Source organism: Natrix helvetica (genome assembly GCF_964273705.1).
Source record: "Natrix helvetica genome assembly, chromosome: 1".
Classification (NCBI taxonomy): Eukaryota; Metazoa; Chordata; class Lepidosauria; order Squamata; family Natricidae; genus Natrix; species Natrix helvetica.
This window is the reverse complement of record NC_138548.1, coordinates 1172796-1196809: the sequence shown is the minus strand read 5'-3', so window position 1 is coordinate 1196809 and position 24014 is coordinate 1172796. Positions and strand designations below refer to the sequence as shown.

The window sequence follows — 24014 nt, the reverse complement described above, 5'->3', positions numbered from 1 at the left end:
TTTAAAATATGTGGAGAAATATTTTAATGTACCTTAAATCGTATTGTACCAAATCTCAGATGTAAATAGAAGGAATTTCACACAGGAATTAAAAATGGTTCATCTTTAGACAGAGATGATTACATAATATTTACATGATTTCTAATCATTTACTGAACAAGCCTGACTCTTATTTCATTATTGTTAAGAAATCACATCAAATTCAACAAAGCCCAAAAGGCAAAATAAAAGCTACTACTTTACACATAAATCAGAGATTCTTGTGCCTCATTATATTTTCTCTCTGATTCAGATTGGGTCTCAGTAGGATAATGAAGCATTTGGGGAAAAAGATGCAAGCCAAGAGACCAGCCCCAGAGGCCAAGATGGAGAAGATCTCCACAGCCACCATGGACTTCCCTTTGGTGCTCAGGTAGGTGGGAAGGAAACTTATCCAAACACTGCAAAAGATCAGCATGCTGAAAGTAATGAACTTGGCTTCATTAAAGCTATCAGGCAATTTCCTAGCCATAAAGGCCACCGTGAAACTGACGAGGGCCAAAAAGCCAAGGTAGGCAAGGACTGTATAAAACATTGAAGCTGAACCTTCATTACATTCCAAGATGGCCTCTCCTACTAAGGAATGGAAGTCCAATTTGGGAAATGGGGGAGAAGTTACCAGCCAGGTGGCACAAAGGACTGCTTGGATCAGGGGACAGGCTATGACAATGGAGTTGGTCAGTGGTTTTCCTAAGAGTTTCCTTGCCTTGTTCCCTGGCTTTGTAGCCATGAAGGCCAGAACCACCATGACAGTTTTTGCCAACACAGAGGAAACTGCAAGGGAAAAGAGAATAGCAAAGGCTGATTGTCGGAAGAGACAGGTGAGCTTCCCAGGTCGACCAATGAAGAGGAAGGAGCAGAGGAAGCAGAGCAGGAGGGAGACCAGGAGGATGTAGGTGAGATCTCGGTTGTTGGCCTTGACGATCGGTGTGTCACGATGTTTATGGAAAATTGCTAGGACTCCCAATGTGATTGTTGAGAGAGAAAGTGCAAGAGAAGTTAAAGCATATCCAAGGGGTTCTTCATAGCCAAGGAAGTGGATCTTCTTTGTAATGCAGTGGTCCTTGTCCATGTTGGGATATTGGTCTTCTGGGCAGGAGTCACAGATTTCAGAATCTGAAATCAAAAATATTTTGCATGTCATGGAATATCAAAAAGGGCAAATTATCTTTTAATAATGATAACCCCAAGGATGCTTCCAGGTCTTTGGCTCAACTTCTCTCCTTTGTACTTTACATCTATTTATTCAGACCTTTTTTTTTTGCAGAAGGTTAGACAAACATAGCTAGATCAATCTTCTCTTTCTCCAGTGGGGGGTATATCAATTTTCTGGGAGACTGAAATAATGAAGATTAAAGTTTGACTTTCACACTCCTCTCCTTTGTGAAAAGTTTGGTAGCTGGATTTCCCAGTGGGTTGTTAAGAGAAGGAGTAGAAAATCTAGTAGTGACCCCATGAATTGCAACCTGAAAGTACCCTGCATTAAAATTCCTGAGGAGCAAGGAAAGTGGCCACGAGGACAAGACAGTTTAGCTCTATAAACTCAGAGATTCTGCTGAAAAGTATGAATATGCTGAAGAATGTAATCTGCCAAAAATGGCAAATAAGTTGATGTTTGTTTCTACTGAATGACTTCTCTGATCCTGGAAAATCAACGTTTAAAGTGTGATTTACCTGTCCGATTAGAAACGGTTCCTTCTGGACAAGGGGCACATTGGTAGCAGCAGACCTGCTGGCCCTCTGGAACTCTCCTCCTCTCCCCTGCCTGGCACCTCTTCATGCCACACCTGGCAAAGGGCACCTTCTACAAGAGAAAAAGAGAAATATATGAGAAAACCTAAGCAACAAACATGCTTCATTTATTCACGAATCCACAAACATCACCCAGCAGTCAGAAGACAAGATGAACTTTATTTAATTTCACCACGTATAGACAGATTTAACCATCGTTTCAACTGGGAAAATGTGACTATCCATGATTGAGCCAAATCCAAAAATGCCAGGGAATTTCTAGAAGCCTGGCATTTGGACAAATCAGCCATTATTAGTGGGATGGCCAGCATATCACCTTAATAAATATAAAAAACAAATGGACCTGCCACAAGCGAGATCTCAAATGTGTTACATTTAAGGCAGGTTTCGAATGAAATACCTTCCATATTTTCTCTTCCAGCAGGCCTGTTTTTCAACCAGAAGTTCTGCATCCCAGGGAGAGAATGAATCTTTCTCTGAATTTGCAAGGTTTCTTTCCAGCTCACCTTTGATTGATTCCGTTGGAGTTAATGGTGAAATCGTGGCCTGGGGGAGCCAGAGAAATACTGTAGATGGCCAAAGCAATGAATATGCTTCATTCATTCATCTGTGCATTTCCATCGTCAGAATGTCTTCAAAACATTAACTAGAGTCTATCAAAATCCGGGAAAAGCTATGTGGGGATTAAGGCCAGTTCCACTTCAAACCACCAATCCATGCTGCAGATTGGACCTTGGACTTGTCATTAGAATAGAATAACAGAGTTGGAAGGGACCCTGGAGGCCTTTTAGTCCAACCCCTTGCTTAGGCAGGAAACCTTATACCATTTCAGACTTTCAAAAGAAGACTTATGAATTGAGCTGTAGCTTTTTAAAAAACAAACAATTATTTGAGATCCAAATGGATGGGAATGGTCCACGGAAACCACTGTTGGCTGCTCCAACTGCATCCTGGGTTTCAGAATTTCTTCCTAATCACAAACCTTTTTAATCTCTCACAAATCAGACCTCAAACATCAGCCCTCTTCTCAAGATGGTTGCTGCATGGTAAGGGATTCTATTTTCTCTTACCCACAATCTGTGATTTCACTGCTAAAACTGGTTCTTTGGCCTTGCGGCTCTGGTTTCAAATGGGAGCACTGAGGAGAGACCTAAGATGACTTCTGGATGATTGTGGACCCAGTGGGGAATGGAGGGTCTTGGGAATTCCAATTCACTGTGGAAGCGTTTGAAGAGTCACTGGGAGTATCCATCTTTCTGTCAAGCAGTTTTGTTTTCAAAGCACGCTGAAGTATTAACATTCACTTTTTGAATTTATTATTTTGCTTTTTGCTTAGTGATTAAATGCTGATTTAATTCAACCCTTGCTGGACTCTAATTGCTTTTTCTCTTTTTTCCTTTTGATATATGTTGTTCTGGATAACCGGTATCCCTTCCACATAGAAAGCACGACAATGTTCAGGGGTGTGTGACGAGATATCAGGCTCTGACCACTGGATTCTGTCTTTTTCGAATGTGCGAAATGTCTGGAGATTATTTCTATTGAATTTTTCTCATAATTTTGGACTGAACTACAGAGGAAAACATACTTTTTTAGTTCTTTGCTCCATGATTAGGTTCATAGATTTAAATGGCTGAACAGTGTTTGAAACATAAGATAGGAGGCTGGGGAAATATGCAGCTTCTACTGGATTTCTTTTTCAAAAACTTGATCAAACTCTAATGATTGTCCAAACAATGTTAGGATCTGAAGTTTTATCTTTGTATAAGCTTATACAAAAGGACTTTGATCCAGTTCCAAATCAGAGAGATGGCTGGAGAACCAGCAAAGTGAACTTCAACTGTTGTTTCAAAGTTTAAGTTTGCAAATTCCTTCAACAGCGCAGCTGTCAGGCCTGCAGCCATATTGGCTTGTGGATCTCAGGCCTGCCACACTTTCTATTACTCTACAATGTATTGTGGGAAAATGGGAGGGGGGATTGTATGGAGTTAGATGCTATGTAGCCATAACAAAATTCTTTCTAGAAAGCCAAGGTCATTCTTTGTCTTGGCACCTCTGCACCTGACCAGAACTGGATGGGTGGAACTGCCAGCATAGCAGTGGGAGATTGGACCCTTTAATTTTGTTCTGTTTCACTATTATCATTCTTTCTGTAAACTACTTTGTCATTAATATAACATTAAAGATAGGCAAACCGGTTCCCAATAGATGTAGTAGTTTAAAATTTTTGGGAGGGCCTGTTTCACAAGGGGTGAAAACTAATGTTGTACTAATATATTAATCAGAATTCAATTAGAAGGGATATTACATGTATAAGGTGGGATTTTTGGATGCACCTTTTGTGTTTTGTGGAATTTTTTCCACTTTTTGTCTTCTTGGAATTTTTTTGAGTTTTTTATTTTGTATTTTAACTTTGTTCTGAATAAAATTATGTATGTATGTATATGTGTGTGTGTGTGTGTGTGTGTGTGTGTATAAAGTGTTATGTCAAAGCACCTGGCATGCCCAAATATGGGAGGGATCCTACTGCTTCTCTTTTGCCTTTCAGCTTTGACATAACAATTAATCATTTCCTTGGCATACGGTGGCTCAGTGGCTAAGATGCTGAGCTTGTTGACCAGAATGGTCGGCAGTTCGAATCCCTAGCGCCGCGTAATGGAGTGAGCTCATGTTACTTGTCCCAGCTTCTGCCAACCTAGCAATGCAAAAGCATGTAAAATGTAAGTAGAAAAATAGGAACCACCTTTGGTGGGAAGGGAACAGCGTTCCGTGCACCGTCAGCATTTAGTCATGCCGGCCACATGACCACAGAGATGTCTTCGGACAGTGCTGGCTCTATGCACACACACTCTCACACACACGCACTCACTCTCTCTCTCTCACACACACACATGAAACTTGAAACCTGTTACACACAAAACTGATTTTTCATCCAATGCTTGCCAAAGTTTTGATTCACTAATTTTTTTCCCAGTAAGGAGGAAGTTTTCAATCCTCAGAACAGAATGGATTTTTTGCTGAATGTATTTCTTCTTCCAGCTCACCTTTCTTGTCCAGACAATTGAATCAGAGTTGATGGTGAAATCCTGGCCTGGTGGAGCCCCGGGATCTATTTGTCCAACTTTCACGGGGACAAAAGATGAATTGGGGAGGAGAATCCAGTTGAGAAGGTCATAACGAGAAGATCCAAGTCCATTTTCTGAGAAGGAGACTTCATCTCCAGCACTGTTGTTGAAGTGGACGGTCCTCAAATAGGGAAGAATCTGAAAGAAACGAGATCTTCAGGCATTGGAGTAATGGGTTAAAAGACACAAATGAGACATCATGGCTTCTACAGTAACATTCTGGAGTAACACCAAGTTTCTAACTCCTTCCCCTACAAAAAAAAAAGTCTCTTCTCTGCTAAAGTTCCTGCAAGAATCTGATGGACAACTGGTTTGGTTCATTTCTTTCCCCCCACGCTGCTTTCTTTCAACAAAACATTGAAATTCAGGCCAATCAGCACAGAGAATTCAAGCTGTGGGAACAGGAGGGGGAAGTAGAGATAGCTGGGGGATTGTAGCCATAATAAAATTATTTTCCTGAGAACCAAGGACTTTCCCACCACTTGATCTGAGATCAAGTGACTCCTTGGACTGTGACCTGATTGGACCATGTGATGACTGCATGGGCAGGGCAAAGGAACATTTGACTTTTGACTAGGGGAAAACCAGAGGGGTTTTCCCAGATGTGACAATATGACTGTCAGGGTTCCAAATAACATCCAAAATTAAATCAGAGTCCTAGGCAAAGTATTGCTCAACAAAGATGATTAGGGGACTGGAGACTAAAACATATGAAGAACGGTTGCAGGAACTGGATATGTTTAGCTTAAGAGAAAGAAGGACTAGGGGAGACATGATAGCATTGTTCCAATATCTCAGGGGTTGCCACAAAGAAGAGGGAGTCAAACTATTCTCCAAAGCACCTGAGGGCAGGACAAGCAGCAATGGGTGGAAACTAATGAAGGAGAGAAGCAACTTAGAACTGAGGAGAAATTTCCTGACAGTTAGAACAATGAATCAGTGGAACAGCTTGCCTCCAGAAGTTGTGAATGCCCCAACACTGGAAGTCTTTAAGAAGATGTTGGATAGCCATTTGTCTGAAACGGTATAGGGTTTCCTGCCTAGGCAAGGGGTTGGACTAGAAGACCTCCAAGGTCCCTTCCAACTCTGCTATTGTATTGTATTGTATTGTATTGTAAGTTCCATTTTATGAAGAGAGCCATGCTGGCACATCTGGGAAAACCCGAATCGGAAGCTTCCCGGTTTTCCCCACCCCCAGTTGAAAGTTCAAGATCTTCCCACCCCCCACCCCCACAAGTCCATCACATGGTCCAGTCTTCCACTGACATGCGGGCAGTTCCACCCATCCAGTTCTAGTCAGGTGCAGATGTGTAGAGACAAAGGATGACCTTGGATTCTAGAAAGGAATTTTATTTTGACTACATAGCATTTAACTCCATACCATCCTGCCTCCCATTTTCCCACAATAGAAACAGCATACTAGAATAATAGAAAGTGTGGCAGGCCAAAGATTCAAAAGGAATGACAATGATGTGCCTAATAAATCTGTACTTTGAGGAATATGGCTGCCTTGGAGTTTGGATTCCATTGGGTGTGTTACTTGGAACCCTTAAAGTTCGTTTGATTGTTCTTTAAAAATAATTACTGTTTCAACCTGGTTTGATGCAGATTTGATGCAGTGGTAGGATGCCATACAGATATTTATTTCAAGAGATGCATACGGGGAGCTCCCTCTCTAAAGATCTGAGGAATGGATAAACAAAAATCACAGAGATTACCTGCCATGACTGCACATTTAAGATCCTCCTTCCAAGTCTTAGCATGGCTGGTTGCCCTCTAGATCCATACGTTGCATGCAATGCGTGTGCCACAGCATAAATGGCATTGTAGATATTGTAACTTTCACCTGTCATCCTTGCTTCAAAGATGTAAGATGGCAGATTTTGCACATTCTCCTTTCCTGTACATAGTTTCCCCCCCTTTGGAGGGACCTCGCCTGGCTTGTGGATCTTGCAGCCAAAGGCCTTTTCCCACCACAGGGGGAGAAAAAGGTCCCCTTGTGGGTTGAAAGGGTCTAAAGACAGGAGAAAATGGCTGAATTCGGAGACATCCCTGGTGTGGTCTCTAAAATGCAAAGCCCCATGGAAAGGCTTTATACTTTGCAATAGATATTGAGGGTTCATTGCTTTAAGTTTCCAATTGGATGTAAAGATCCAAACTTTCAGAAATGATGCATTTCTCCGTGTTTCATAAACAAACACAACCACTTGTACATTTGCAATAGCACTGGAATCTCCAAACAGAATAATCACTTCCCCTTTAGACCAAGTGTTGAAAATATGAAGTAATTTTGATCCTGAAGTAGCGTGAAAATCAGATTTCATCATTTGAGTGAAGGCCAGGCAGATTTCCTTCTCCTTGAGCATTGGCACCAGAGATGAGATGAAATGTTCTCCACTGTCATTTTCAGGGCCCACCAGCCCAACCCAGTTCCACTGGAAATACAGGAGAAGCTGGACTATACCCACATACTGGGGATATTCCTTGGGATTAATCCAGAAGAAGGAAGGATAAACTCTTCTGCCTCCCTGAGTGAACTCAAAGCCAACACCAAGCTAGAGAAAGTGAGAATCCTCTGTAAGAGATAAAGTACAATTTAATGCTGATTTCAAGGTCTCCATTGTGTGGTTGATTGCCCCACCAGTGAGTTTTATCCACTTTGAGTGGGAAGGTTAATCTTTCTCCCTTGTTAGGAAGAGCCTAACAGCAGTCACCTATTTTGCCTGGTTATGATAGATCAGAAACAGGGACGTGCGGTCAGGGGAGGCAGGGGAGGCAGAGCCTCACCTCTCTTCATGAAATAATAGTATATAATATTATATACTATATATATATATATATATATATATATATATATATATATATATATATATATATATATATATATATATATATATAATATTATAATATTATATACATCCGTCCGGCTGCGCCCGGAAGCTGCGGAGGCAGAAATGTTGTCGGAGCTCCCAGATGACGAAGGCACGAAAGCCGCTTTCATGCCTTCGTCATCCATAAGCGTCGACAACATTTCTGCCTCCGCCCTCCGCAGCTCCCGGGCGCGCCCGGACAGAGGTAGCCAGAATGGCGTCGAGGTAGTCCGGCGGGCGAGCGACCGAGGATCAGGCTACCTTACTCACTCTTTCGTCCGCCTGGACTGCCTCGGCGTCGCTGTGGCTACATCCGTCCGGCCGCGCCCGGGAGCTGCGGAGGGCGGAGGCAGAAATGTTGTCGGCGCTTCTGGATGACGAAGGCACGAAAGCAACTGGGGAACGACAAGAACCTTCCTGCCTCTGCTCCTCGCAAAGGAGCGCGCGAAATCCAGCAGAGGCAGGAAGGTTCTTGTCATTCCCCAGTCGCTTTCGAGGACTGCGGAGCGCAAGCCGGCAGAGCATGCTCAGGAAGGCGGGGAATGGGATCACGTGTGCTGGAGGCTGAGGCAGCCTGAGCCTCCAGCACACGTGGTTCCATTCCCCGCCTTCCTGATGACGTCACCAGCCTCACCAGCCATAAACCTCACGGCACGTCACGTCACTGATTCAGAAATCAAAGAAACAAACCATCAATCTGATACAGAGAATAAACGACACTGAAATGAGCAGAGAGATGATAAACCTTTATGAAAATCAGGAAGTGTTTTTGTCATGGAATTGCAGAGCAGCTATCCAGAAGAAGTTGGAGACACTGACGCAAACTTGTAGTCTTTTATATAAATATATTTATCATTGAAATTTACAGCAGTCTTTGTCATCATCCAGAAAAGGAGGAACACAAGATAGTCAGGAACACAGGAATATCATGAGGTAAATTAAACAGTATACAGGACACATAGAAGAAAAAGGTGTGTGTGTGGGGGGAAACTCTCTTTATATTTACAGCAACCAATCATAACATAGATCACCTCATGCATGAGCCGACAAGATAGTCAGGAAGACAGTAGCATCATGAGGTAAATTAAACACTACAGAATGGACAGAAGAAAAAGGCAGAAAAAGGAACTATCCTTTTACACCCAAAGCAACCAATAATAGCATAGATCACCTCATGCATGAGCAGACAAGATAGTCAGGAAGGCAGGAACATCATGAAGTAAATTAAACACTACAGAATGGACAGAAGAAAAAGGTGGGAAAAAAGGGAGAACTTTCCTTTTACACCCAAAGCAACCAATCACAGCATAGATCGCCTCATTCATGAGCAGACAAGATAGTCAGGAACATTATGAGGTAAATTAAACACTACAGAACGCACAGAAGAAAAAAGTGGGGAAAAAAGGGAAAGTCCCCTTTATGCTTATAGCAGGGGTGTCCAAACTTGGCAACTTTAAGACTTGTGGACTTCAACTCCCAGAATTCCCCAGCCAATTCTGGGAGTTGAAGTCCACAAGTCTTAAAGTTGCCAAGTTTGGACACCCCTGGCTTATAGCAACCAATCCTAGTGTAGATGGCCTCATGCATGAGTTAGCACTCTCTAGCTAATCAACTATAATTGGGTGTTATGGCTTATTGTACACTGTTCCATCTGTTAAATTCAATATCCTAGCAATTTATCTTTCAGAAGTATATCCATATTTGTGGTTATATAAAATGCATTTTGATATATAAAATTTAAAAAAACTATAGGAAGGATTATCTAAGTCATATTGTCAGATCTGTATCAGAACTGAGGTGACAGTTCTGACATATATAACTATGATGTGTTGCCCCCTCCCAACACCTTTGTTTTAATCCTTGGCTGCTGCGTGTCTTTCTATTATTTGTCCATTCCATATTGTATTCCCCTTACCTGTGGGACCTTGAAGATGCTGAAGATGGAGGCCATCAGCATTGAGGATTTGGGGTTGTCACCCCCAATGACAGAGAGCAGAGGGTCCTGACTATCACATTTGTAACCTGGGACCATTTGACCTCGTGTGGAGACCAAAGAGAGGCTGATTAAAGAACTATTCCTCTCACTCTGGTGATTTTCATAGATGTGGAAGCCCAGGGTGATGTTGGGCAGGAGAACCAGATCCTTGTTGACTTCTGTAACTGCAAACATCAAGGCCAGGAACTGCTGGAAGTTCTTGGGTATGACTCTATAGTGAGGGGAAAAAAACAGTGGCGAACATCACAAGGAAGGTGGTGTCTGCTGGTAGAGTTTGCATTGCCATATTTTTTGTTTGCAACAGCAAGTCCCAGGTTTTAAAACAAATATTCCTTGATTAAATTTCTATGGCTTAGTGAGAAAGGAGAAAAACTCTCTCTCCACATCATGGACCATTTTGATACAATTCCATCACCCTCCCTTCTTCACTTTGCTTAAGCGATTGTAATTGAGTCATTCTTTGAGTAGCTTCTTCAGGTCTGGTCACCATTGCTGACCACATGACTCCAGTGGGAGGGTCACAGCACAGATTTACTTATAATTCCATTATTTATGAGAAGTGCTGAGTCCCAAACAGAGGGATTTTTGGCAGTACCTCACATTGGAAAGGGACTGAGCTTTCAGATTTCTTTCACCATGATTTTACATCCAAATTAATATTTTGAGTCAACTTCTTCACTAGGTCAGCTGAGCCTCCAAGATGGTGTCCCTCCTCACTTTTATTTAGTTTATAAGTATCATGATGAAGACGTCTGGAAAAACTGTGAATTCTAGCCTTTTTCTTGACTTTGACTAAGATTGGAAGATTCCCTAGAAAAAGGATTTCTGAAAGGGGGCCCTGAATCAGAAACAAAGAAAACAATCATCTAAAGTTTCCCCTCCAGGCCACACTTGGAATCCTGCATTCAGTTTTGGTCACCACAATGTAGAAAAGATGTTGGGACTCTAGAAAGAGTGCAGAGAAGAGCAAGAAAGATGATCAGGGGACTGGAGGCTAAAACATACGAAGAACGGTTGCAGAAACTGGGTATGTCTAGTTTAATGAAAAGAAGGACCAGGGGAGACAGGATAGCAGCCTTCCAATATCTCAGGGGTTGCCACAAAGAAGAGGGAGTCACGCTATTCTCCAAGGCACCTGAGGGTAGAACAAGAACCAATGGGTGGAAACTAATCAAGGAGAGAAGCAACCTGGAACTAAGGAGGAATTTCCTGACAGTTAGAAACAATTAATCAGTGGAACAGAAATTGCCTCCAGAAGTTGTGAAAGCCCCAACACTGGAAGTCTTTAAGAAGATGTTGGAGAGCCATTTGTCTGAAACGGTATAGGGTTTCCTGCCTAGGCAGGGGGTTGGACTAGAAGACCTCCAAGGTCCCTTCCAACTCTGCTGTTGTAGGTAAAGTGAAACTTACAAGAATTTATCAATACGGAGGAAAGGGTCATTTTGAAAATCTGGGACTGTGGAGAACATAAGAGCTGCCAGGGGTAAATTCCCCCCAATAATCAGATCGCCAGGCCTGTAATAGTTCCAGTCGTCCTGCTTCTGGGAAAGGTTTTTCAACACACATACAGTTTGCATCCTCTTAGCATCTGGTGGAGGCAGGAGGCAGGAGAGCAGCAGCAGCAGCAGGAGAGGCAGCCTAGCCATTCCTTCCTAGATGAGAAATCAAGATTTGTGCAGTAGCTGAATTGCAGGCAGCACCTAAAATATCACCAGAACTGTGGCAAAATTGATACCGCTTTTCCAGCTGGATAGCCTCAGGGCAATTTTATCTGCTGTCTCTTTGCAGTAAAACATTTGTATTGCATTCCTTTATTTGCTTCTTTCCCTCTTATTCTGAAATTAGACTGTGTGCTGTATTTCATTGTAATGAGAAGGTCACAAGAACAATCAATCAATAAACTACTATTATATCAATCATGTTTCCTGTGCTTGGGCTTTGAATGAAGGTCATTTGAGTCTCACCAAATCCTGGAGCTAGCTTTTTGGAAGACAAGCCGAGGTCCCCCATCACTGGGAAAACCCAGAGCATATTTTTTAAAAGCAGGTTTTACCTTAGAAGATTCTTGTGGGTTGAAGTCCAGAGGGAATACATGAAGAATTATTGTTCTTCTGATAATTATAAGGAAAACCAATTGTCCTACCCACTTAGCAACAGGGGTTGCTTGCACACCAGACAGGAAAAAAAAACATATGTGTGCCTCTTGTTTGTTAATCCACAGAGCATATGGACTTGAGAGTCAAAGTGAAGTTGAGGTTTTGATTGACATGAAAGTGAGCACCTGCACACAAGATGGAGTTTGGCCTGTGTCATAGTATGTTCAGATAGAATGGGTGCTGATGGGGCATGGTAGCAGTCAGCTGTATCCTGAGAAGAGTGAGCAATCATGCCAACATTTAGATGGAAGAACTGGTTTAGTTATACCCATAAGATGGGATGGAATTGAATGACTAATGAAATTTTTATGGCCAGCCATTTCATGCAAAGTGATTTTGAGTAGCATACAACAGTCCAGTAAAAATGTAAATAAGGAAGACAATCATTCCTTAAAACCTTTACACAACATTTATTAAAAGAAATAAGAATTATCGGAGTCCTCAAGTCTGCTAGAATGACCAGATCTGAGGGAACCTTACAAGCTCAGGAGCGATGAGGCCACCAATGCAACTCAGCAAGCAAAGGTGTAATGAGACCTACCAGAAACATAACTTTTCTTGCTAAAGCATTTTGCAGCAGCTGAAGTTTCTGGATAATAATAAATAATAATAAATAAATATTTATTTCTTAGCCGCACCCTCTCCCGAAGGACTCGGGGCGGCGTACAATGAAACATATGAAATAAATATGTGGACAAAACAAACATATAACAGAGACATATACCGAGACATACACAAGGAGGAGGTCGGCTGATGAATAAAAAACAATTAGAATACAGTGATTAAAAAACCCCTAAATAATTAAATATAATTAAAATACCCAATTAAAAACCCGTCAGGAGCGATATGGTTAGATCAAAGTTGAGCCAGGCCAGCTACTTGGAATAGGTGGGTCTTAAGCTTAATACGAAAGGAGCGGAGGTCAGAGGTATTCCTAATATCCGGAGGGAGGTCATTCCACAGGGCTGGGCCCGCCACAGAGAAGGCTCTACTCCTAGGCGCCGCCCCCCAACACTGTCTAGTGGACGGCACCTGGAGGAGGCCCTCTCTGTGCGAGCGGATTGGTCGCAGGGATGTATGGGGCAGAATACGATCCCGCAATTAACTAGGTCCTGAGCCATGGAGCGCTTTAAAGATTGTTATCAAAACCTTGAAACGCACCCGATAGACCACAGGAAGCCAGTGCAGCTCGCGCAGGAACGGTGTCACATGGGAGTACCTAGTACTCCCCATAATTACCTGCGCGGCTGCGTTCTGGACCAACTGTAGCCTCCGGGTGCATTTCAAGGGAAGCCCCATGTAGAGAGCGTTACAGTAGTCCAAGCGAGACGTCACCAGCGCATAAGTGACTGTGCGTAAGGCGTCCCGGTCCAGTAGGGGGCGCAATTGGCGCACCAGGCGAACCTGGTGGAACGCCCCCCTTGCCACGGCTGTCACATGGTCATCCATGGACAGCCGGGCATCCAGGAGGACGCCCAAATTGCGCGCCCGCTCCACAGGGGCAAGTTGAATGCCCCCAATGGCCAATGATGGAGTTAATTGGCTGAACCGGGGAGCTGGTACCCACAGCCACTCCGTCTTGGAGGGGTTGAGCTTGAGTCGGTTGTCATCCATCCAGATCCGTACGGCTTCCACACACCGGGACATCACTTCGATGGCCTCGTTGGGGTGGTTCGGGGTGGAAAAGTACAGCTGAGTATCATCAGCGTACTGGTGGTATCCCACCCCGAAACCACGGATGATCTCACCCAGCGGCTTCATATATGTGTTGAACAGGAGTGGCGAGAGGACCGACCCCTGTGGCACCCCACAAGTAAGGGGGCATAGGGTCGACCTCTCTTCTCCTGCCAACACATGCTGCGTCCGGCCAGAAAGGTAGGAGCCGAACCACCGCAAAACGGTGCCCCGGACCCCCAACCCCTCCAGCCGGCGCAGCAGGATACCATGGTCAATGGTATCAAAAGCCGCCGAGAGGTCTAATAGGACCAGGATAGAGGAAAAACCTCTATCTCTGGCCCTCCAGAGATAATCCACCAACGCGACCAAGGCCGTCTCCGTGCTGTGACCGGGGCGGAAGCCGGACTGGTGCGGGTCTAGATAATCATTTTCCTCCAGATGACGTGGAAACTGGTAGGCCACCACACTCTCTACAACCTTCGCCAAAAAGGGAAGGTTGGAGACAGGACGATAATTGGCCAGCTCCAAAGGGTCCAGGGAAGGCTTCTTGAGCAAGGGTCTCACCACCGCCTCTTTCAAGGCGGCCGGGAGAGACCCCTCGCTCAACAAAGCATTCACTAGGCCCAGGAGCCAGTCTCGTGTAACCTCCCAGGATGCCAGTACAAGCCAGGAGGGGCACGGGTCCAATAAACATGTGGTGGGTCGCAGTCGTCCACGCATTCTGTCCAAATCCTCGATGGCAACCAAGTCAAACTCCTCCCAGATCGATTCCTCAAGACTCGGCATGGACGTCTCCATTGGACCACTGACAGGGACCCAATCCCTCCGGATTTGAGCGATTTTATCCTGCAGATATTTACCAAATTCCTCTGCCCTGCCCTGTAGAGGGGCCTCCCGCGGCCTCTGAAACAAGAGGGAGCGGGATACCCGAAACAGGGCGGCAGGGCGGTTCTCCGCGGATGCAATGAGAGTGGCACAATATTGGCGTTTGGCCACTCTCAATGCCACAAGGTACGTCCTTAAATGGGCTCGTGCCTGTGTTCGATCAAATTCGGAGCGAGAGGATCTCCAATGACTCTCTAGACGTCTCTTGCGGCATTTCATCACCCTTAGTTCCTTGGTAAACCAAGGGGCCAGGGTGGATCGTTGCCGCCGGAGAGGCCGCAAAGGCGCCACCCGGTTCAAGGCCCCGGTAGTCGCATTATTCCACGCGACCACCAGGTCCTCTACCCGGGGGCGGGTCAAGGTTACAGGAGGTGGCCCAAGCTCCGTCTGGAACCTATCAGGTTCCATCAGGCGCCTGGGGCGGAACCATCTGGTACTTTCCAGTTCCACCTCCCCGCAGCGGGAGGTAGCACCAGAGAAGTCAAGACGAAGGAGTGAGTGATCTGACCATGACAGGGGAGTGATGGTTAAGTCCCCTCCTCCCAGATCACTCAGCCACTGGCCAGAGACAAAAACAAGGTCCAGAGTGTGTCCTCCCTCATGTGTCGGGCCCTGAATCATTTGAGTCAGGTCCATGGCTGTCATGGAAGCCATGAACTCCCGAACCCCCTCTGATGCTTCTCCCATCGATGGCAGGTTAAAATCCCCCATCACTAAAAGTTTGGGGGTCTCAACCGTCACCGATGCGATCAGCTCGAGGAGTTCAGGCAGGGCCGCTGATGTATAGCGAGGAGCCAGGTATACTATCAGCAGGCCCAACTGTCTCCCAGGGCCCCATTTCACAACAAGGGATTCACATCCAGACGTCTGTGGCACAGTAGACTCCCTCGGCTCTAAGTCCTCCCGAATAATTACTGCCACCCCACCGCCCCTTCCCTGGGCCCGGGGCTGGTGAAATGCTCGGTAGCCTGGTGGGCACATTTTCACGAGGGGAAGACCTCCCTCGTGGCCCAACCAGGTCTCCGTTATTCCCACGAGGTCCGGCTCCCCCTCTAAAATTAGATCGTGAATGAGGGGAGCCTTGTTAACAATGGACCTCGCATTGCATAACAACAGCCTCAGGCCTTGGGTCTGTAACTCTTGACCACCTAGAATGCGGGGGTTGGTACAAGCGACCGGGTGTAACCAGCAACCACGGTCTCCCAACCGACTGTAAGTTCTTAATCTGTCCTCGTATCTGCCCCTCCCTGCGACCGTTGGAATTAAAGAGCCCTGTATAGGAATGATATCCTCCCCCTCCTCCTCCCTTCCGCTCCTTCTGCTCGCGACCACACCTGGAGGCCCGGCTCTCACATCGCTCCTGATCTGACCCACCCACCCCACAACCCCTGAGCCCCCACCCCTACAAATTTTTAAAAAACAACTAACTAAAAACCCCCTAAGTCTCCGCTTCCTCCACCTCTCGGGATGAATAAATCCGTCATCAAGGTGGGCCCTCGAAAGGGCGGAGGGCCACACCTGCGAGAGGGGGGACTCTCGCAGTAGGATCAGGTCTGACCTTAAATACATAGAGTGTTAAAAGAGTTCGTCGTCGGGGCTTAGGGTCTATGCTGAAGATGTCATAATCCAGTAAAAATTTGAAAAGCATGGTTGCAGCAAAACAGAATAGTCCAGTCATTAGTCTTAGATGGGGGGGGGGTGATGGTGATAGGTTGGTTAGATGACAATCAAGAGGTGGGGGCGGTGGGTGGTAGGTGGCGGATGGCAAGGGGTAGTTGGACTGTAGTTGGAATAGGCAGGGGGCAGATGGTCAATCAGCAGTAAATCATATAGGGTAGGAAGAAGTCCTCTAGGGCTCACGCAGATGGAATCCGGGGCAGTTGTTAATAAATAGTCAGCAGGGGGGGGTAGGTGGGGTGCAGTCAGAGTGCACGATGATAAGGGCCTCCTGGCAATCCACCAACAAAGCTCCCCCCCCCCAGTCTCTATACAGCCTCCTGAATCGTAGTCCTATTCCTACCAGGTCCTCGGCTTTTAATCCTGCCTTGGCCTGCAGCTGCGAATTTGGTCCCCAAACCACCATTCCAGGCCCCAACGCCGCTCCCACCGGCCTCCCATTGGCCTCCAGCTTCCTTCTCGGCCTACCCATCCAGTCTTTGCCGGCCTCAAAGGTCCCGGCCGGTCTCCAATCCTCTCAAATTCAGCCAACATGGTTTTTAAGCCTTTTCAAACCTCCCACAGCTACCTTTCACAACAAGCTGCAAGCCGAGGGATTTGGCGTCCGGCGCTTCCAGCCTTCGCCACCTCAATCCACGGTCCCAGATGGTCCTAGGTCACCAGCCTCCAACCTGAAGTCCAAATTCGGCATCGCTGGTATCGGCGCGCCTCCGCACACTCCGTCCGCCATTTCGAGGCCGTCTGCCTCTCCTTCAATCGGCTCCAAACGCAGACGGCCTCTCTGCGGCTTCTCCGGGCGCCGCCTCCCATCAGCTGCATTCCCAATTCGTTCCTCACGTTCCTTACATTCCTCATGCTTTTTCCAAACACCCAGCTACCCTGGAGGACCCATTCGGGTCATAAAAGAAACCAGGGTAGCTGTTTACTGGGGACCCGGCCCCCATGCTGGAAAAGGGGACCGGCAGCACTCCTAGTTCCCTGGAAAGCACCCCGCGGATCTACGGAGCTCTAGCGGCAGACCGCCATTCCTCCGGAAGCTCCTCCTCCTAAGGTTACTCTTCAAGGGGAGGCCCATATGGAACACATTGCAGTAGTCCAACCAAGAGATGACCAGGGCACCCTTTGTCCTGGAATGGGTGCAACTAGCACATAAACAAAGTTGTGAAAAGGCCCTTCTAGCCATAACTCACACTTGATCGTCAGGCAGGAATTGTGAGTCCAGGAGGACCCCAAAGTTTTCACAGGTCTGGATGGGGCAATGCAACCCCATCCAGCACCATAGATAGTGTAGTCCTAGAACTGGAGACCCCCAAACTCAAAGCCATTCAGTCTTGCTGTGGTTCAATTGAAGCCTCTGCCTCCCCCCCCCCCCCCCCATGCAGACACTCATAGCCTCCAGACAGCAGGACAGGACATGGAGAACACTGCTTAATTTACCAGAAGCCCCGATGTACAATTGGGTGTCACCAGCATATTAAGGATATGGCGATGGATGAGCGTACCCTGGAGTCTCATGTAGGTATGGAATAGGAGAGGGGACAGCACTGATTCCTGTAGCACATCAAAAAGGTCCAGGGTGGGGGTGTCTCCTCCCTTGTCACCACTGAGTCAAGAAAGAGACGGATGGACACGGTATTTTAGCTGTTCCTAGCACTTTACTCTTCTGGACCAAGAAGAGCTCTGCTGCTGTTCCTGGGATCTGCCGCTCTAACATTTTCAGTGTCATAACCCCAAATACCCCTATCACTAGGACCACTTTAGCCTGGACTTTCCACATCATCTCCAGTTCCTCCTTTAAACCTTGGAAGTTCTCCAGCATCCCATCTTCCTTCTTCCTAATCTTGCTGTCATTTGACACTGCTGCATCTACACCCACCAACGTCTCCTCCTCCTCCTTGGTGACCTCTTTGTCTGGTTCCTTGGCCAGTATCTGCCTGTTTGCTTTGATCTGGAAGTCTCAGAGGATATTAGCCCTGTTATTCTCCACAACATTGTGTTGAATATCACAACTGTGCTTGGGAAGGTTTAGCCCGTACACTGTGCATATCTCCCTGCTCCAGTGGTGGGTTGCGGATCCTGTTGCAACCGGTAGCTGCAATGGGGCCCAGCATCCACCATGCGCATGCGAGCAGCATGCGCATGCACACTTACAGCCCGCAATGCTCCAGCTGCTCTATGTGCAGGCACAAAAGCCCCAATCTGCTCAAATACAGGTAAGGAGGGCGGGTGGGAGGGCGGGTCCCCCGGAGCACCATACCGGAACAGTACCTGGTGCTCCCAGCAGGCACCGGTATGCCCGTACCAAGGTGTACCAGTCGTATCCCGCCACTGCCCTGTTCCAACTACTTGGTGGTGTCATTCAGTGTATCTTATACCCTGTCACTTATGCATTGGATCCTGTCTGAGGCTGGATGCAATATTCAGGTGTGATCTAACCAATATATTATATGGATCCATAACCATTGAGTTGGATATGACTCTTGGAGATTCTATGGCCCAGGTCTCTCCACATCTGCTGATCCTGCACTACTTTTTTGAGTTGTTTTATGCTCCAGATGGTGTCAGCTTTGATAGTATCCAGCCATGTCATTCTTTGGTGGCCTGGTTTCCTATTACCAAAAATTATTGCTTTCTCCAGTGAATTTCCATGCGTGACATGGCCAAAGTAAGTGAGATTCAGTTCCATAATTTCCTTCCAGCAGCATGCCTGGTGTTATGTACTCCTGCAATTGCTTGTTAGTTACCTTTACTGTGTAAAAAGTTGTTTAATATGCTATTCTAATTAGTTAAGCATATCACATCGCAATACTGAGACCTAAAGAAAAATGTTTTAATATTTTAAATTGTAATGTACCAAATCTGAAATGTGGATAAACAGGGACTAAAAATGATTTGTCTTTGGACAGAGATGATTATAAAATACCAATAGCACTTAGACACATATCACTTCACAGTGCTCTGCAGCCCTCTCTAAGCAGCTTATAGAGCCTTTTGCCCCCAACAATCTAGGTCTTCATTTTATTGACCTCGCAAGGATGGAAGACAAAGTCACTGAGGATTGAACCCTTGGCAATCAGCAGAATTAGCCTGCAATGTTTCATTTAACCAATGAACCACTAAATATTTACATGATTTCCAATTATTTGACGATTAAGGCACTCTCTTATTTCATCATTGTTAAGAAGCCACATCAAAATGAAAAAGAGTCCAAAGGCAAAATAAAAGTTACTACTGTCAATATAAATCAGAGATTCTTGTGGCCCATTATATTTTTTCTCTGATTCAGATCAGGCCTGAATACGATAATGTAGCATTTGGGAAAAAAGATACAAGCCAAGAGACCAGCCCCAGAGGCCAAGATGGAGAAGATCTCCACAGCCACCATGGACTTCCCTTTGGTGCTCAGGTAGGTGGGGAGGAAGCTGATCCACACACTGCAAAAGACCAGCATGCTGAAAGTTATGAACTTGGCTTCGTTAAAGCTGTCGGGCAATTTCCTAGCCAGAAAGGCCACCATGAAACTGACGAAGGCCAGGAAACCCAGGTAGGCCAGGACAGTGTAAAACATTGAAGCTGAGCCTTCATTACATTCCAAGATGGCCTCTCCTACCAAGGAGTGGAAGTCCACGTTGGGAAATGGGGGAGAGGTTGCCAGCCAGGTGACACAAAGGACTGCTTGGATCAGGGGACAGGCTAAGACAATGGAGTTGGTCAATGGTTTTCCTAAGAGTTTCCTTGCCTTGTTCCCTGGCTTGGTAGCCATGAAGGCCAGAACCACCATGACAGTTTTTGCCAAGACAGAGGAAACTGCCAAGGAAAAGAGAATGGCAAAGGCTGATTGTCGGAAGAGACAGGTGAGCTTCCCAGGTCTACCAATGAAGAGGAAGGAGCAGAGGAAGCAGAGCAGGAGGGAGACCAGGAGGATGTAGGTGAGATCACGGTTGTTGGCCTTGACGATCGGTGTGTCACGATGTTTAAAAAAAAACACCAGAATTGCTATTGTGATCACAGAGAGAGAAAGAGTGAGGGAAACTAAAGTATATCCAAGGGTGTCTTGGAAGGCAAGGAAGTGGATCTTCTTGGCAATGCAGTGGTCCTTGTGCTTGTTGGGATATTGGTCTTCTGGGCAGGGGTCACAGCGAGCTGCATCTGAAATCAAGAAATCAAATCTTTGTCTGAGGATCCCAGGGACCTCTGCCATAAACCTTATTTCCCCTTCATTATTCCTCCCTCCCTCTGGCATGATTTCCCCTTTCTGCCATGGCCGGTCCACAAAGGAAGTGGTGGAATGACCCTTTGTGCATTTCATGCTGGATGAAACAAGTTCATTCTTTGTATATTATTGATGATGCTTTGGTTAAGTTAAACCCAGAGAAGGAAGTGTTCAAGTCCCGCTTTTCTGATTTCTTTGCTCTTTAAAAAAAGGTCATCTTCACTCCCTGGGCACTTCCATGACTATTGTGGCTTTAAGTGTGAGAGAGATTGCCATTTCTTCCCTAATTTTTACTGGAATCACAAAAAGACTGAAATCTTGCTCTAAAGATCTAAAATGAAACAGAGAAGGTCATGAAAATGTCTACTGAGTTTTGGGAGAGGGAAAGGTCTCATTTCCTGGTCCAAAGTAGTTTATAGAGAAATTAGTTACAAGGAAAGAAGGATCCAGAAACACAATAGCACTGGGAGTTCTTTGGCTCAGGTTCTCTGCTTTGTACTTCAAATCTATTGGTTTATATTTTTTATGTATATATTTGAGTGTTAGTAGACATGGGTAGCTGAATCTCCTCTTCCTCTGACACATCTATCAACTGATCCTGGAAGATGTGCTTTTGACAGATGCTCTACCTGTCTGATTAGAAATGGTCCCTTCTGGACAAAGGGCACATTGATAGCAGCAGACCTGGTGGCCCTCTGGAACTCTTCTCCTCTCTCCTGCCTGGCACCTCTTCTTGCCACACCTGGCAAAGGGCACCTTCTACAAGAGAAAAAGAAAATGCTTGAGATGGCATAAGCAAAGAACATGCTTCATTCATCCTTCTCCACATTCCTATTTCAATTGAAAGAAAGTCTTCAAAAGAAATGGGTCACCTGCGCTTCTCAGAAACCCCCCAAAAACATATCCTGGGTGTTTTAGGCCAGCAGCATTCCAACCCATCAGTGGGTGCTGGGGATTGGAGCTGGGACCTCCACATGCAATGGAGGGCTTGGGATATTAAGCTACAGCTTTGGTGAAACAGTAAATGATGAGGACCAACTGAAGAGTGTGAAGTGAGTGCTTGGAGGAGTGGGAAGAGGTGAGCAAAATAGAAACAGGAGAAATGGATTTTAATTGAGGCAACATTGAACTATTTGGTTCTCAGTGCACTTTTATTAAAATTTTCTATGGCAACATAACTGATGTGCTTCTTTTTATTAGGGAAATTATTCTTTCTTGAGGTTAGTAACAGTAGACACAGGGAGAGGTATTTTGAAGTTTTCTAATTATGAGTATCTATGATTATATCATCAAGGTATGCATATGGTATGAATTAAGTGTCGTCTTTGAAAAGGGGCAGAGGGGTAGGGGAAACAGGAATAAATCAAAACCGTCATCCTTAAGATCCACAGAGGAAACATCTTCATAGAAGGTCCCTAAAGATCTTCAATGGGTGACCGTTTCACGGAGGAGGAATCTGTCCAGAGCAAGACAACAATCTGGGTCTGTTTGACTGTATTATTTTCTTCCCCTTTCCTGAAATGTATGACTGAACCCTTTTGTCTGTAGGAATCCCTCTAATTGTTGACTCCAGTGTGAACTTCTACATAATGCAGTGAGATTTGATTCTTGGTTTTGCGGTCCTGCATTTGATTCCACAGTGGGAATAGTCCATAGAAATCACTGTTGCCCACCCTAATGGCATCCTGCCCTTCAAGAAGTTCATCAAAATCCAAAACCTTTCTGGGACCTCCCGAAATGAAACCTGAAATGCAAATCAGGTTTTTCACCAAATAGCTGCCACATTTTTTGATTCAATAGACCTTTTTCCATCTAGAAGGACGTTTTCCATCTCCAGAAGAGAACGAATCTTTCCCTGAATTTACATCAATGCCTTTCAACTCACCTTTGTGGACCAGATGATTCCATCAGAGTTAATGGTGAAAACCTGGCCTGGGGGAGCCCCAGGATCAATTTGCCCGACTTCCACAAGGACATTTGATTGATTGGGGAGGAAAACCCAGTTGAGAAGATCATAACGACCAGACCTCAGTCCATTTTCTGAGAAGGAGACTTCCTCTCCGGCACTGTTGTTGAACCGGACGTTCCTCAAATAGGGAAGAAGCTGAAACAAAAAAGACTTTCAAAATTGGAATACGTGGTTGTAGACCACCCATGAGACAACGTGGCTCCTACCATTCTAGCGTGTCCCTCATTCTAGCAGATGGTTTTATGTCTGAGAAGTTCTACAGCACCATTGGTGGAGATTTGAGCAATCGGGGTAACACCAAGTGTGACTTCCGCAGCACAACAAAATTTTGCCTTTGTGCCTGGGCATTTGTGTCATGGCTTCTTCAACTCTAGTTTTAACAAATAATATCTACGCATAAAGATTTTAATGCCGCATTCAAAATATAATTGTTTTGTTTTCCTCGTGCTTTATGTGGCTATATGCATTTAACAATCTTTACTTGTAAATTTGTCTTGTAAATGTCAAATGCATTATTGGAATGATAACATAATTTCTTTCAAAATGGTGTACAATTCCACTGAGTTTCTTTAGCTTATACACAAAGAGAGCAGAAGGCAGGAACCAGGGGTGAGTGAGTGGAATCCTTCCCAGGGTTGCCCCTTCACTGTCCAGAGAGGTCCAACATTTATCCATGGATGCAGGAAATCCTGATGAATTTTAGACCAGGGAAAAGTTGGATTCAGGCTACATACCGAGAGAAACTGAGGTGGTTCTGGAAATGTGGCCACAAGGACATCAGCTGCCCTACTGAAGTGTCCGGCACAAACACACCCAGATTGTCATCTTGTTCTGGGCTGACACCTCCTCTATGAAACGGTCACCTCCTGAAACTCAGAGATCCATTGGAGATCTTGCAGGACTTCCTATGAAGATGTTTCCTCGATGGATCTTATGGATAACTGATTTGGTTTATTTTTATTTTTCCCCTCCGCCCCTTTTCAATCAAACACTACACTTAATTCACATCACTGTTTATAATAATTGATGCTTTATCCTGTTCTGGTATTCACTGATATTGCAACCTAAAGATATTTCATGAGTAACTCAAGAACTACAAATGGGAAACTTTCACTTGAAGGATCTGTGGACTGAATAAAGGGCACAGAGATTACCTGCCATGACTGGACATTTGAGATCCTCCTTCCAAGCCTCATCATGGCTGGTCGTCCTCCAGATCCATATATTGCATGCAAAGCATGTGCCACAGTATGAACGGCGTTGTAGATGTTGAAACTTTCACCAGTCATTCTTCTCCCAAACAAGGAAGATGGTACATCTTGTAAGCTCTCCTTCCCTGTACAGTTTTTCATCCCCCCTGGATAAAATCTATTTGGTGTATAGAACTGGCAGCCAAGTACCTGTTCCCACCATACTGGGAGAAACATGTCCCCTTGTGGGTTCAAAGGGTCTAAAGACAGGAGGAAGTTGCTGAATTCTGAGATATCGACAGTGTGTTCCCTAAATTGCAAAGCCCCATGCAAGGGCTTTAGAGCTTGCCATATATCTACACGTTCCACTACACTAAGTTTCCAAGAGGGAGTTAGGATCCAAACCTTCTGAAGTGATCCCGTAGCATAATTTACATAAAAATGAAGACCATACTGAAAAGCTTT

At 45.3% G+C, this 24014-nt stretch overlaps 1 protein-coding gene across 1 annotated transcript; it reads right to left on the bottom strand.

Moving 5' to 3' along the window:
- Nucleotides 1-250: 250 nt before the first annotated feature.
- On the bottom strand, nucleotides 251-11428 carry LOC309391560 (vomeronasal type-2 receptor 26-like; the record flags this gene model as incomplete). The annotated part of the gene is made up of 5 exons (XM_081952158.1): nucleotides 251-1155; nucleotides 1714-1843; nucleotides 4836-5054; nucleotides 9702-9993; nucleotides 11193-11428. The coding sequence occupies 5 exons, from the start codon at nucleotides 11426-11428 to the stop codon at nucleotides 251-253; spliced, it is 1782 nt and encodes a 593-aa protein (XP_081808284.1).
- Nucleotides 11429-24014: the final 12586 nt, after the last annotated feature.